Here is a 14,438-nt window from a genome sequence, read left to right on the forward strand (position 1 = left end):
AAGTGAAAGAAGCATTTTTCAGCAATATTTTATTCTGGTCAAATGGGTTAAAATACTCACAGGATGTGAACTGTTTGTACTTGTAAAATATTATTTATTTCAAATTTGATGAGCAGATAAACCCATGAAATGCACCATCTCATTTTCAAAGGGGACTTCAGGCTCAAACATGAACGTTAACAAACGTTTAAACAAAAAACAACAACAACAACAACAACAAAAACACATATACAAAAAAGGTTAAACAATTCAAGGACACAAAACATTCAATATGGTTACATCAACAAAGACATTTACACACACATATTTACATCACTCAGGTCAGCTGATCTTCAGCTTTACAACAAACCAAATGGACTTGCTCTGTAGGTCTTAAAACACGGGAAGTCAACTCACTTTAAAATTGCAAAAGCTAAAAAGGGAAGTTGATGTGTTACACAACAGTTCAGCTTAATAAATTGAACAATTTTCACTTGAAATCACCAGTCAAAGGATCTTACTGCTGCTCTGTTTTTGATGTGAGCTTGATGGGTAAGACCTTCTTAACTTTTTAACCCAGAGAATTATATTATTCTGTTACTCCTCGTGAAACTGAAGTGGAAAATAGTTTTTCCATATATATTCCATAATTTTTTTATTTAGCAGAAATGGCACCTAAGAAATGGTATTTCACTGCAACATTTTACCATTAACAGATACCATAATCTCACCAGTTTTGTATTATGTAGAATTTACATTAAATATAAGATTTCATGTTGTAGTTGTACAGATTTACATCCCTGGTTTGAATGTGTGAATTTTAAGAGACGAATTGGTTTTAATATAATGAATAAAAACTCCATAAAATGGTTAAAAGAAGAAAATATTCCTGCATTTTTATGTTTGTAAATCCAGGTGATGAGATTCATGGCAGCCCTGTCTACAAAGATGTTGACAGACAACATGTTACTGAGTGTCTTCTTTCTTACAGGTGAGCTGTTTGTTCACTCAGTTTTATTTTGAGACATTAACTCAAATCATTTACACTCTGAAACAAAGCAGAAAGACCAGAAACTTCTCACAACTGTTCACATCCTGACTGCAACGTCAAGTTTTAAAACTGTTAACAGGACAAGAAAACATGCAACATACAGCTGCTGAACTGTATTTATTGCATCATGAACCATCTCATCATGGAGATTTTTCTACTTTATGTTAATCGTGACTCTGATCTTACAGGTGCTTTGGCTGTTTGTCCTGATTCAGACCTCTTCATTACTGCACCGCTGGAGATGGAAGCACTGAGTGGATCTTGTTTGCAAATCCCGTGTAACTTTGGTGCTGCACCGGGACAAACATTTGATGGCAGCAGAACAACCTTTGGAGTGTGGATTAAAAATGACCACAGATTTAAAAGCTATCCAAGAAATGTGATTTTCAACAGTAGTCAGACAGTTAACACCTATCCAATGAACATTACTGGAAACCTGAGTCAGAAAAACTGCACCACTCTGTTTTCCAGTTTAATCACAACATATACAGACAAATACTACTTCAGAATTGAGAACGGACCATTCAGCGAAACAGCTTCTTGTAGTCCTGTTCAAATAACAGTCAAAGGTAAGAGAGTTTTCTTTTTTTCAGTCATATTGTTGTTTAAAATTTAAAAAAAGGAAATCAGTCATGTATCGAGTTATTTCCACTCCTCCATATTCATTGAGGGACAAAGTTTAAGTGAATTAGTCATAATTTGCTTAAATTGCTGATTCTGACAGTAACTATCTCATTGAATGCTCACAATGCTCAATGTGGTTTTTACAAATGGGTAAAAATTGGAGGGAAACATTCAATTTAGTTTCAGTTTAGCTGTAAAATAAATAACACTGACATTAACTGGTCCAAACTGTAATTTACAAGCAGTTGCAATACAATATTCTTAATGTTGGCCTTCAAAAACACCTTCTGACCTACATCTGTAACATTTACTGTATTCTTTAATGTAAAGTCTGTGTTTGATTTAAACCACAGATTCTCCCCCGAGCCCCAGAATTAAAATCTCAGGTGAGCTGAAGGAGAAGGAGTCTGTCACTATAACCTGCTCAGCTTTCACTCCCTGTCCACACTCCCCTCCTAAACTCACCTGGAATCTCCAACAAGACGCTCACAACAAAATAGAGGAAAACGCAGATCGAACCTTTACGACTAAAATCCAGACGACCATCACTCTGTCTGACAAGCACGATGGATACAACATCACCTGTTCTTCCAGCTACTCTGTGAATGAAGGACAAAATGCTAAGTCAGCAGAGGGAAAAGTGACTCTCAGTGTTTCATGTAAGGCAACCAGAGTTAATTATTGGATCCTGTCAAAACATGATGATTTATGGGATGTCAGCTGATTTTTAATGAATAAAAATAATCACATTTTCTTCAGATGCTCCCAAAGACACCTCAGCGAGGATCAGTCCACCAGGTTCAGTGTCACCAGGTAGCTGGGTGAACCTGACCTGCTCCAGCAGAGCCAAACCTGCTGCCAACTTCACCTGGTTCAACATCAGCAAAGATGGACCCATGAAAGTATCTGAAGGAGACTTTTACAGCTTCAATGTGACAGATGGAGGAGTTTATCACTGTGTGGCCACAAATGATCTTGGTAATCAGACGTCAGAGATCCATCTGACTATTAAAGGTAAATGCAGGACTGTACTGAATCCACTCTAATGTGGGACTTCAGAAGTGGTTGCACCAGCTATGATATGTCCACATTCACCCTTTGTTTTTGTTTAGTCACTCATATTGCTTTTGTGTCTATGAGCAGGACCAGATTCTCATGGATCTTTTCAGCGGTGGGCGGTTCTTGGAGGAATCATAGGGATCATCGTACTCATCTGCCTGGTTGTCTGTGTGTGGTGAGTATCACAAATTAAAGCAGCTAACATGATTCAGTTTCTGGCTGAAATTTCAGCTGCAGCCACATTCAAAATGAAGATTTTGTGATCTGTCAGGTCTTAACCTGTTTATCTCTTGTGGCACCTTTGATTTAGTAAAAAAAAAAACTTAAAACTTATTATAAACTTCACCATACAATATGATACAATGACTCTCATTGTACAGGCAACCAAAAGAGGAAGGTATGAAACTGTAGATACAGAAAGTGAAAAGTGGAAAGAAAAAAGTGGAAAGAGTTCTCATTGCCCCTTAATAATAACAATCCTACCAAACACAAAAATCACATCACTTAAAGTCTTCCTCTCCTCAAAAATGTGTTTCTCTTCTTGTTACTTCAGTTGCTTACAGCTTCACTGTGCAGAATGAACCAGTTAAAAGTTTGGACACACATTTCCCTTCACTTGAATGACTGGTGCTGTATGTACAGAGTTTGACACTTTCAACTCCTCAAGTTTCTCTGTGCTATCCTTAAAGTGTGTATCTACGAGCATGAATGGTGACATCACAACTAGATCGGAGCCAATCATGGTCCAGTAAACAACTTACACAAGTGTGATCAGGAGACTTGAAGCCTCCAGTGCTGAGAATGAACTTTACAGTGAAGCAGGAAACATCATGTGTTCAGCAGTTAAACTTCTGAAATGAAAAATATATATTTGCATATTCATAGAATCTGATTTAATGAAGAATAAGGAGTATATGTCATTTTAAGGATCTTAATGAGGTAATTGAACTTTTGGATTTGGAAAATCATATTAGACATATTAGACAAAGAAGAAGTTGTGTATTCAGTTACTATTTACTCAATAGAGGTCACTGTAGACCACAGGATGTTGTGCTGCATGTTTGGAAAGAAACTGAGAAAAGAGGAAGTAGTAAAGTACCAGAGTTAAGTGTCTCACTCTCTTTCCTTGATGTTTAGATTACTTGGGCCTATAACAGAAGAGTATTATTATATATCTTAAAACACATCTGGCGGGGTGGGGGGGGGGGGGGGGGGGGGGGGGGGGGGGGGGGGGGGGGGGGTGGGGGGGGGATGGAGAGATGGAGAGAGAAATAGGGGCATGATCTGGCGGTATCTTGAGGCTGAAGCCAATGGTTAAGTACCTGGCTCCAACTGCCTCCCATTCAAAAAACATCAACTTCTCTCTGGAAATACTAAGTCAATCATTTTTTATCAAGTCATTATGGTCTCAATCTTTAAATTCAGATCCTCTAATAAGTGTGCTGGTGGTCATTTTGGAAATTATTGCTCCATCAATAACATTTGAAGACTTACAGTAGCTTTGATGTCTGCTGTGTGATTGACAGTTTATTCACCTGCTGCTCTCCCTGGCTCTGGGACTCGCTCTGAATCGGACTATAGTTGCAATATTTCAGTAAATTTAATGTTTCTTGATCATGATGTCCTGTTAACACAATTTGGCAGAAGTAACTTACATTAGCCCAGGGGTACCCAGTGTGTTCCCAGAAAGCAAGCGTTAGCTTGGGCCTGAGGTAGCGGGGCGTGTTTCCAGAGTTTGAAAGGAAACACCTTGCACTCTTTATTTGGAAGATCTTGGCTCCAAACAGAAAAGATCTTTATATACAGTCTGAAGGTATAACAACAAGGATCCTGTGGCCGGGAGTCAAACCACAGATGTTGTGGTTGCGTGGTACGCACCTCAACCATTAGGCCATCTAGGGCCTCAGATTTTGTTTTTTATTTAGCACGTGTAAAAATGTAGAAAAAACTGACATTTATTTGTTGAATCTATGAATAGCTCGCCACACTATTGTTTTTACTTTGTAAAGTCTATAAAGTTTTTAATCTTCAGGTGGATTATGCTTTGGATCCCATCACAGCTCCCACTATTTTATCATCACTTTAAAAAAAAACATAAACAGCTATTTCATAGCTCATACACTATGTCAACAAAGTAATTACTCCACATTTAAAACATATTTAAATAGATCATGATCATAAAATGATTGCAACATAAGCACTATTACTCCATTTTCCCCACTGTTCCTGTCTTGTTATCCAATAATAATTTTGCTGTACCTAAAAAATTCTTACAGTTTAATTTGTCAAGTAAGTTTAAAACACAAATTTGTTTCCCCTTCATTATCTACTCTGGTCTTCTTCACTTGTATTTACAGACAGTACGTATTAAATTCATATACTGTTTACTAAACAATTGGTAAATATTGGCTGTAATTTCAAGTGTTACCAAAATGTTTCTACTTTCTACATTATTATATCTACATTATTTCCTTTATTTTACAGCATTCTTGTGTATTTGAAGTGGTTCCGGTCGCCAAATCCAACTCCACAACAAACTCAGGTGGGAAAATTCTGAACTTTGGAAACACAACAAATGTGACAAAACATCATGTTAGCAACCTGCTGTGGTAGAAGATTATGAGTATTCACTCTCCAAGACTGAACAACACACAAAAGAATGGACAATTGATCTTTTAGCTCTTTTGTGACACAATATAAGATGTTTTGTTGCTGCGTACAGTGACAGCAGATTGTTCTGATCTTCACTGCTTTATATAAGTGAGAGCCAAGTCAGAGGTTGAATGAATCATTTTCCAAATCCAGATGAAGGTCCCCCTCCATCTCCTCATAACTTTTCTTCTTTGGTGAATTTTTTGCAGAGTCAAACAGGTGAAGAGCCAGCCAGTAAAATAGAAAAAGAAAAAGAAAAGGAAGGAAGAGAAGACATCCATTATCGAGAGATTGACTTCTTCAGACTGGAACCTGAACCGTCCTGTGACTCAGTGCAGGACATCAGACAGCAGCAGGATACGATGTATGCACAGGTCAAAGCGTCCGAGCCATCAAACAGATTAACACAGACTGCTGATGGCCCAAAGGTCCTGTATGCTCAAATGAAGAAAAACTGAGAGTTGTTTTATTGTTAAAAGAAAGACATTTGAGAAGAATTTATATCAAATGTTTCTTTATGTTTATCTATACACAATGTTCTTTTTAGTCAGTTAATATAGAAAAAGACACTGGAGCCTGGACAGAAAAACATTATTGTCACTGTTTACTGATCAAAGACAGCAAGCTCAAAACTTCCACTCCCAAAGCTCTAAATGGAGAACGAGACTAAAAGACACCAGAAGCAGGTCTGCACACACATTAACACTGTAGTACAAGATTATGTTTAATTTGAAATGTTTGTGTCTAAGTTTGCAAAAGTGAAGATTAAAATATTTTTATGCATTCAACAATTGTCCTGAATTGCACTGAAATGAAAACCCATACATATGAAACTAGACCAGTGCAGTGAAGAAATGATATCAACTACTTCCTTGTGTTTTACGGAACTGAATTTATAGTGAAAAGGTCTGAATCACCAGTAACAGGAAAAAGCTTTGGGTGTGATCCTCACAGAAACCGTCTGCTCTAATAGTGTATGCTGACATCAAATGACAGAAAGTAGAAAAGCCTACCTTTCTACTCCTCTAATTATTTCATTTAATTTACACATCATTGATTGTATTTGCTTAATTCAACAACAAATTCACTGATTACTGTAGTATTGAAGACCATGTTGACTGTTAGTTTTACCAATGAGTACTAAACACAAATTACAGCTGAGGCTGATGGGATGGGTGAGTTCTGCAGGTATTTTGTTATAAATCAAAGTACAGAACGAAATGAAACTTTGACCTGATGACGGCACTGAATGAAAAGTCAGTGGATCACCAAAGTTATTATCACACTTCATCCTGAGAGGGGACATGAATGTCATTTACATCATCATTTGTGTTTGAGCACATACACAAAGGTTATGATAGCTGTGTAGCTAACTGCTAATTTAATGTGTCATCCAGCATAATGGTGGCTCTGTAACAATTATATTTTGAGAGAACTCACAAACTAACTTGTGTCACTTATTCAACGATAAAAAATTGTAATAAAACAAAAACATGTGAAGTGAAAGAAGCATTTTCATCAATATTTTAATCTGTTAAAATTATTTAAAATACTCACAGGACGTGAACTTTTTGTACTTGTAAAATATTATTTATTTCAAAATGTAATACGCAGATAAATCCCTTGAGATGTACCATCTCGTTTTTCAGGTGGTCCTCAGGCTCAAAACATGAACATTTACAAACATTTAAACAAAAAACAACAAAAAAATAAAAAATACATATACACAGTAGATTAAACAACCCAGCGATACAAAACAATCAACATAGTAACATCAACAAAGACATTTACACACACATATTTACATCACTCAGGTCAGCTGATCTTCAGCTTTACAACAAACCAAATGGACTTGCTCTGTAAATCTTAAAACACAGGAAGTCAACTCACTTTAAAATTGCCAAAGCTAAAAAGGGAAGTTGGTCTGTTGCATTACAGTTCAGCTTAATAAACTGAAAGATTTCACTTGAAATCACCAGTCAAAGGATCTTACTGCTGCTCTGTTTTTGATGTGGGCTTGTTGGGTAAGACCTTCTTAACTTTTTAACCCAGAGAATTATATTATTCTGTTACTCCTCATGAACTGAAGTGGAAAATATTTGATATAACATCTTATTTGTTGGGCTTTGTTTTAGCAGAAATAGCATCTAAGAAATGAAAGATCACTGTAACATTTTACCATTAACAGATACCATAATCTCACTACTTTGGTATTATTTAGAATTTACATTAAATATAATATTTCATAGTTCTGCAGATCCTGGTTTGAATGTGTGAATTTTAAGAAAAGAATTGGTTTTAATATAATGAATAAAAACTCCATAAAATGGTTAAAAGAAGAAAATATTCCTGCATTTTTATGTTTGTAAATCCAGGTGATGAGATTCATGGCAGCCCTGTCTACAAAGATGTTGACAGACAACATGTTACTGAGTGTCTTCTTTCTTACAGGTGAGCTGTTTGTTCACTCAGTTTTATTTGGAGACATTAACTCAAATCATTTACACTCTGAAGCAAAGCAGAAAGACCAGAAACTTCTTACAACTGTTCACATCCTGACTGCAACGTCAAATGTTTTATTTTAAAACTGTTAACAGGACAAGAAAACATGCAACATACAGCTGCTGAACTGTATTTATTGTATCATGAACCATCTCATCATGGAGATTTTTCAACTTTATGTTAATCATGACTCTGATCTCACAGGTGCTTTGGCTGCTTGTCCTGATGATTCACACCTCTTCATTACTGCACCACTGGAGATTGAAGCACTGAGTGGATCTTGTTTGCAAATCCCGTGTAACTTTAGTGGTCTACCGAGACAAGCATTTGACAGCAGGAGAACAACCTTTGGAGTGTGGATTAAAAATGACCACAGATTTAAAAGCTATCCAAGAAATGTGATTTTCAACAGTAGTCAGACAGTTAACACCTATCCAATGAACATTACTGGAAACCTGAGTCAGAACGACTGCACCACTCTGTTTTCCAGTTTAAACACAACATATACAGACAGATACTTCTTCAGAATTGAGAACGGACCATTCAGCGAAACAGCTTTTTGTGATCCTGTTCAAATAACAGTCAAAGGTAAGAGAGTTTTCTTTTTTTCAGTCATATTGTTGTTCAGAATAAAAAGGAAATCAGTTGCAGCTTTGGTCTGAACAGCAAACACCATGGCCCTAACCTTTACTGTGAAATTAAATATCTGATGTAGACTACAAAGAAAACTCAGCTGTGGTGAAATGTGAGAGAAACCAGCCTGTGAACACATAGTCATTGGTTTGAATGTCCTGACTCACAGTTGAATAATACCTGAATATTTATACATTTAATCAGTATCAAGTTATTTTCACTCCTCCATATTCATTTAGGGACAAAGTTTAAATTAGTCTTAGTTTGCTTAAATTGCTGATTCTGACAGTTACTGTCTCAATGAATGCTCACAATACTCCACAACCTCTGACAGTTTCATGTCCCATGATGTGGTTTTTACAAATTGATGAAAATAAGGGTGAAAGATTGTAGTTTCAGTTTCACTGTAAAATAACTAACACTGACATTAACTGGTCCAAACTTTCCAAACAGTTGCAATACAATAGTGTCAGTGTTGTTGTGGTTCTATCCCAGTCTGGCTACACTGTATGTCCCTCCACCAGTCCACCAGGTGCTCTTAGACCTTTTCCCATTTGTTGAACTGGAGTGAGTGGCAGTTGCTCAGTAGGATGCAGCAATTTATACACCAGTCACTTCATTTCACGTCTTCTGTATTAACATTCAGGGCATTTAGCAGACCTTCTTATCCAGAGACTGACAGGTGTTTGTTCAATGGCTGAACTCTGTTTAACTCATCCTCAACACATTATGAAAAGAAGAGTTTGTTAACATTTGTTTCTGTATATTTGAATAATTTGCATTTACAGCCTTTGTGTGCCATGTGAGAAGAACTACATCATTATGAAATTAATTAATTGTAAATAAGAGATTGCTCGTTACAGTGTAATTCTGTATTTGAGTGTATTCATGTATATTCTTAGATGGCCTTATTGGATAAGAGAATTGTGTTTTTGGTTTTCTGTTTGCCCTGAGTTTTTCCTCCTGTGCCCCCAACCTATTTCTCTTGCCACATCTCCCTTCACACCTACCCTGCATCAGTCTCGTTAGCCCTGCCTTGCTCCCTGTGTCTTCCCCAGCATATCAGCTCCCAGCCTTCCCTTGTGTCTTGCCACCTGTTTCTTGTTGTTTCATTAGTTCAGTTTGTATTTAAGTCCTGGTTTTCAGTTCAGTCTTGTTATGTTTTGTTCTACTTTACCTGCTACATTTGGATTAAAGTATCTGCTGCCTCATGCGTCCTGCATTTGGGTCAATCTCCTGCTACTCCCTTTAAAAGTGTTGACAGTCAAAAACACCTTCTGACCTACATTTATAACATTTACTGTATTCTTTAATGTAAAGTCTGTGTTTGATTTAAACCACAGATTCTCCTCCAAGCCCCAGAATTAAAATCTCAGGTGAGCTGAAGGAGAAGGAGTCTGTCACTATAACCTGCTCAGCTTTCACTCCCTGTCCACACTCCCCTCCTAAACTCACCTGGAATCTCCAACAAGACGCTCACAACAAAATAGAGGAAAACGCAGATCGAACCTTCTCGACTAAAATCCAGACGACCATCACTCTGTCTGACAAGCACGACGGATACAACATCACCTGTTCTTCCAGCTACTCTGTGAATGAAGGACAAAATGCTAAGTCAGCAAAGGAAAAAGTGACTCTCAGTGTTTCATGTAAGGCAACCAGAGTTTGTTATTGGATCCTGTCAAAACATGATGATTCATGGGATGTCAGCTGATTTTGTTGCAGTTTTAGAGAAAATTAATATTTCAAACATTGTGGTTTACTTATAACATTGCCTTTGGCCTCAAAGAATCTTCTTTTATGATGATATATTCTTTTTCCACTTTACAAATCTTTTCTCTATTCAAAAATGTCTTACGTCAAATCTTCCAGATTCTCCCAAGGACACTGCGGTGGTCATCAGTCCCACTAGTCCAGGGTCAGTTGGCAGCGTGGTGAACATGACTTGCTTCTGCAGAGCAAACCCTCCTGTTGTTAACTTTACCTGGATGATGATCAATGATGGCAGATTGGAGCTGATCAAATATGATCAGCAGGTTTACAGCTTTAATGTGACCAGCAGTGATCGAGACAGGTTGTACTATTGTGGATGTCAAAATTCAGTGGATATACAATTCTCATCTGGATATCAGTTCATATTTGAAGGTAACAGACAAGTGAGGGTTTGTAACGTTTATGAGCAATAATATTTTCTATCAAGGACAATGTGACCATGGTGTCGTGTTACAGGAAATGAACAGTCTGGGAAATTGGTTGATGTCCACATTATACTGAAGACTGTGGGAATTGTGATACTGGTCAGTACAGTGATCATCTTTGAGTGGTGAGGCAAACTTTTTGATACTTTGCAACTACAGACAAATTTGTATGATGTTAAATGTGGTTTGGATGTTTGAGATAGATCATTATTATCACAATATAAACAAAAAACTTCTTTCTGTCTCCTTTGTTCCCAGGTGGTTCAGAACAAGACGCTCCACCAAACCAGTGAAGGTAATAAAAAATTAATTATATGTTCGACTTTCAAAAATCCATCTTAAAATGTTTCCCAGCTGACTGACCACAGCTACAGTATGTTGCCTGTGAGATCTACTCAGTAAACATTGTGTTTATCTTATCCTGTCCTACTTCTGAGTACAAGTGTTGTTTTAATAAACCATTACAGTAACTCACAAATGTTATGCTAACATACTAAACTAAGATGGTGAACATGGTGAACATTATACCTTCTAAACATCAGCATCGTCACGGTGAGCATGTTAGCATGCTGATGTCAGCTTAAAGCACGGTCAAAGTACAGCCTCACAGAGCAGCTTGCATGGCTGTAGACTCTTAGTCTTGTTGTCCTAAACTAGCATCACAGTTTATCTTTGTCACATTAATCTGCTGAATCAAAGGTGACCTTACAGTCAACACTTTGTTACATGAACAGGCAGGAAATTAGAGTTGGAGCTTTTGTGTTGACTCATTTGGTCCTGTGTGAGACTTATTGATCAACCAGCTAATTAACTGATTTGGATTTTTTCACTGATAATAAAACTCTTTCAGCTGCAGTAAATTCACTACAAATCACTAAGACCCCACTGTCTCTGTGCTGTTTCATTTCCACAGGACACAGTAGAAGCAGTCTTTGTCAACGGGGTGATGGAGTTGTCATCATGAGCCACGAGGAGAGGAAGACCACATGTTCATCATCAGTAGAATTACATGATATCCAGTATTGTCTATTCTGTATTACATGCTTATTCATCATTTGCATTTGTTAGTGTTCCACTTACAAGAAGACAGATAACTGCTTCCTTCAGGGCAGTAAATATGAAATAGTCTTACTTTGTATAAGCTTTGAAAGATGAACAAGATGATCCCAGACTTCATCAGCATGTGAAGGTGGTTTTGTTTCTGCAGTGCATTTCTTCTTTTTTCTTCTGAGAGTCATTCATGGCACCAGTAGTTTTTCTTTTGTTTTTAAGATGTCAAAAAGATAATTAAACCATGTTATTAATACAATTAATTAGTAATGAAATGAAATGACTGTTAAAATTAGAACTTTCAGATTTCTTGCCAACACGGTTTTTCATGTTTCATGTGTGTTTAGGAGTAAAGCATTTTTATCACTTATTCTGTCATTTCAATCAGGAGAGACTCATTTTCTTTACGAAAGTAAGTGACATTTATTGAACAAGCATGATAGATTCTGATGTCACCGGATATGAAAGGGGGAGATGAATGCAAGAGTAGAATAGGATAACCCCCCAATGGAGTCTATACAGTGGTGGTGGTGATGGATAGGTGTAGATCTTGGCGGTGTAGGTAGTGGCTTTTGGTAAACTCGGGCCTGGTGCTGAAGTAATGGAGTGGAGAAGGCACGATGGTGATCTGGGATGAAGAGGAGAGGAGTGAGCTTCCAGGACACGGCTGTGGAGGCGGATGAGGCGGAGGAGTGTCGCGATGATTGCTCTGGAAACAGATTTTAAAGTTTGGCCACTGAGCCGTGATTGGTGGTTAGAGATTGTGGAGTAATCTGATTTGATAACTAGGAGTGACGCCCTAAACAGCTGATGTGAAAGCAGGAGGAGCAGAGGAGAGAGAGAGGAGTGGGAAATGAATGACTGGTTAAAGATAGTCTTCCTGCCTGAATTTACGCTAAACTCCATTTGTTTTAGCTCATTTACACAAAGGTTGATGATAGCTGCAGATGACGGATTTTTTAATGTCACATTTACAGCACAGAAGTAAGCCACTGTGGTTACTGTGTGCAAAAAACATTGTTATGATTTCAGCTGATTAATTGTGTCATTATTGTGATTCATGTGATATATTCTATACATATCAATAATAAAGAAGATTAAAAATACAGGCTTGCAATGAGTTGTGTTACATGTATTGAGTGAATTTGTCATTTGATTACTTAAATTTTCACAATATCTGACTCCCTTCCTCACAGGATATCAGTTGCATGTAATCTCTTTGAATATAGTGTTTTAATCTCTGAGATCAGATGATATCCAGAAGCTTTTTAACCAAAAAAGGTGAACTGAGAGAGGTTTATCTGAAGAGGGAAGTTGATACATCTCTGATTACAATTCTACAAAAGTCACAAATTGCCTCACTTCACTTCAAAATAACGAAATTAGATGTTTCCCCTCATTGTTTAGTGGTGGACTCATTTGATGAGGAGAACTTTACTTCTTGGCTCCTTTACTGTAAAACAAAATGTCTAAGACGAACCTATGATCAGATAGTCATTTTCAATGTCCTGAATATCTGTCTTTGTATTTCTTTTTTTTTTGCAATACTATTAAAAAGCATACCTGGTCATATGACCAGACTTGAAATAGGAAAATCAAAGTGACCGTCTTCTACTCCTTCATATGTTTTATCAATAAATAACAAAATCATCACAAATCCCCAGATTTTCTTTACAGTTTTACAACAAAAAGGTCAGATTTGATATTGAGAATGCCTGTGAAGGTTCTCAGTCATCCAGGTCATGGTATATCCAAAAACCTTGAGTTAAGAGCAAATGGGCATGTAGATTCTCTGAGAATTTTTGCCTCTAATCCAAAAGGCGTCCTCAGTTCTGAGAGTTGGCAGAACTTCAGTTTTTCAACCTTTTGCTATTACAGATATTGGAGATTTTCTGTTGCTATGTCCAATAATAGCAGTTATTCTGATGATCATCACTTTATTACATCAGTCTAACAGGTGAAGAGCTGGCTCTTTAACAACCAATCAGAATAACAGAAGAAGAAGAAATCCATTACTGAGAGATCAACTCCAAACGTATAGTACTGTGCAAAAGTTTTAGGCACCCTAGATGTTTAGATTCTTATCCATTATGCAATACCATCAGGGAGGTGTCTGATCGGTTCCAAATTTATTCATGACATGACAATGACCCCAAGCATACAGCTAGAGTCATTAAGAACTATTTTCAGCAACAAGAAGATTGATGAGTCCTGCAACAGATGGTATGGTATGGCCCCCACAGAGCCCTGATCTCAACATCATGGAGTCAATCTGGGATTGCTTGAAGAAGCACCTGAGACGGCCTAAATAATAAATCCAAAGAAGAACATTCTTTCTCCAGGATGGTTACAACAACCTACCTGCAAGTTACCATGAAAAACTGTGTTAAAGTGTACCGAGGAGAACTGCTGCTGTTTTAAAGGCAAAGCTGCTCACAGCAAATATTGATTTCATTTAGGTTTCTGCTGTTTACTCAACTTTGTAAGAAGTTAATTGATAAATTAAAACAATTTATAGAAATATTTTTGTAAGCATTCTCACTTTACTTTTAGTGCCTAAAACTTTTTCACAGTACTGTAAATACAAATTTAAATAGAACAGTGTGGAAAAAAATTATATATATATATTACTTGCTTGTGTCTTACAGTACTGAAACAGGACAGTCTTGACATAAGCAAGAAATAGAAAG

General features: G+C 37.1%; 2 protein-coding genes across 2 annotated transcripts; both read left to right on the plus strand.

Annotated features, from left to right (window-relative positions):
* The first annotated feature begins 228 nt into the window (after positions 1-228).
* LOC121887961 (myelin-associated glycoprotein-like) lies at positions 229-6,290 on the plus strand. The gene is made up of 8 exons (XM_042399149.1): positions 229-531; positions 895-970; positions 1,219-1,599; positions 2,008-2,313; positions 2,414-2,668; positions 2,798-2,888; positions 5,198-5,255; positions 5,575-6,290. The coding sequence occupies exons 2-8, from the start codon at positions 898-900 to the stop codon at positions 5,821-5,823; spliced, it is 1,413 nt and encodes a 470-aa protein (XP_042255083.1). The 5' UTR covers positions 229-531; positions 895-897; the 3' UTR covers positions 5,824-6,290.
* Positions 6,291-6,941: 651 nt separating this feature from the next.
* On the plus strand, positions 6,942-11,698 carry LOC121887968 (myelin-associated glycoprotein-like). Its single transcript, XM_042399156.1, has 8 exons — positions 6,942-7,389; positions 7,741-7,816; positions 8,072-8,455; positions 9,844-10,149; positions 10,373-10,645; positions 10,730-10,823; positions 10,957-10,993; positions 11,612-11,698. Exons 1-8 carry the CDS (start codon positions 7,375-7,377, stop codon positions 11,660-11,662), a joined length of 1,236 nt encoding a protein of 411 aa, XP_042255090.1. The 5' UTR covers positions 6,942-7,374; the 3' UTR covers positions 11,663-11,698.
* Positions 11,699-14,438: the final 2,740 nt, after the last annotated feature.

Source organism: Thunnus maccoyii, chromosome 21, assembly GCF_910596095.1.
Source record: "Thunnus maccoyii chromosome 21, fThuMac1.1, whole genome shotgun sequence".
Lineage (NCBI taxonomy): Eukaryota > Metazoa > Chordata > Actinopteri > Scombriformes > Scombridae > Thunnus > Thunnus maccoyii.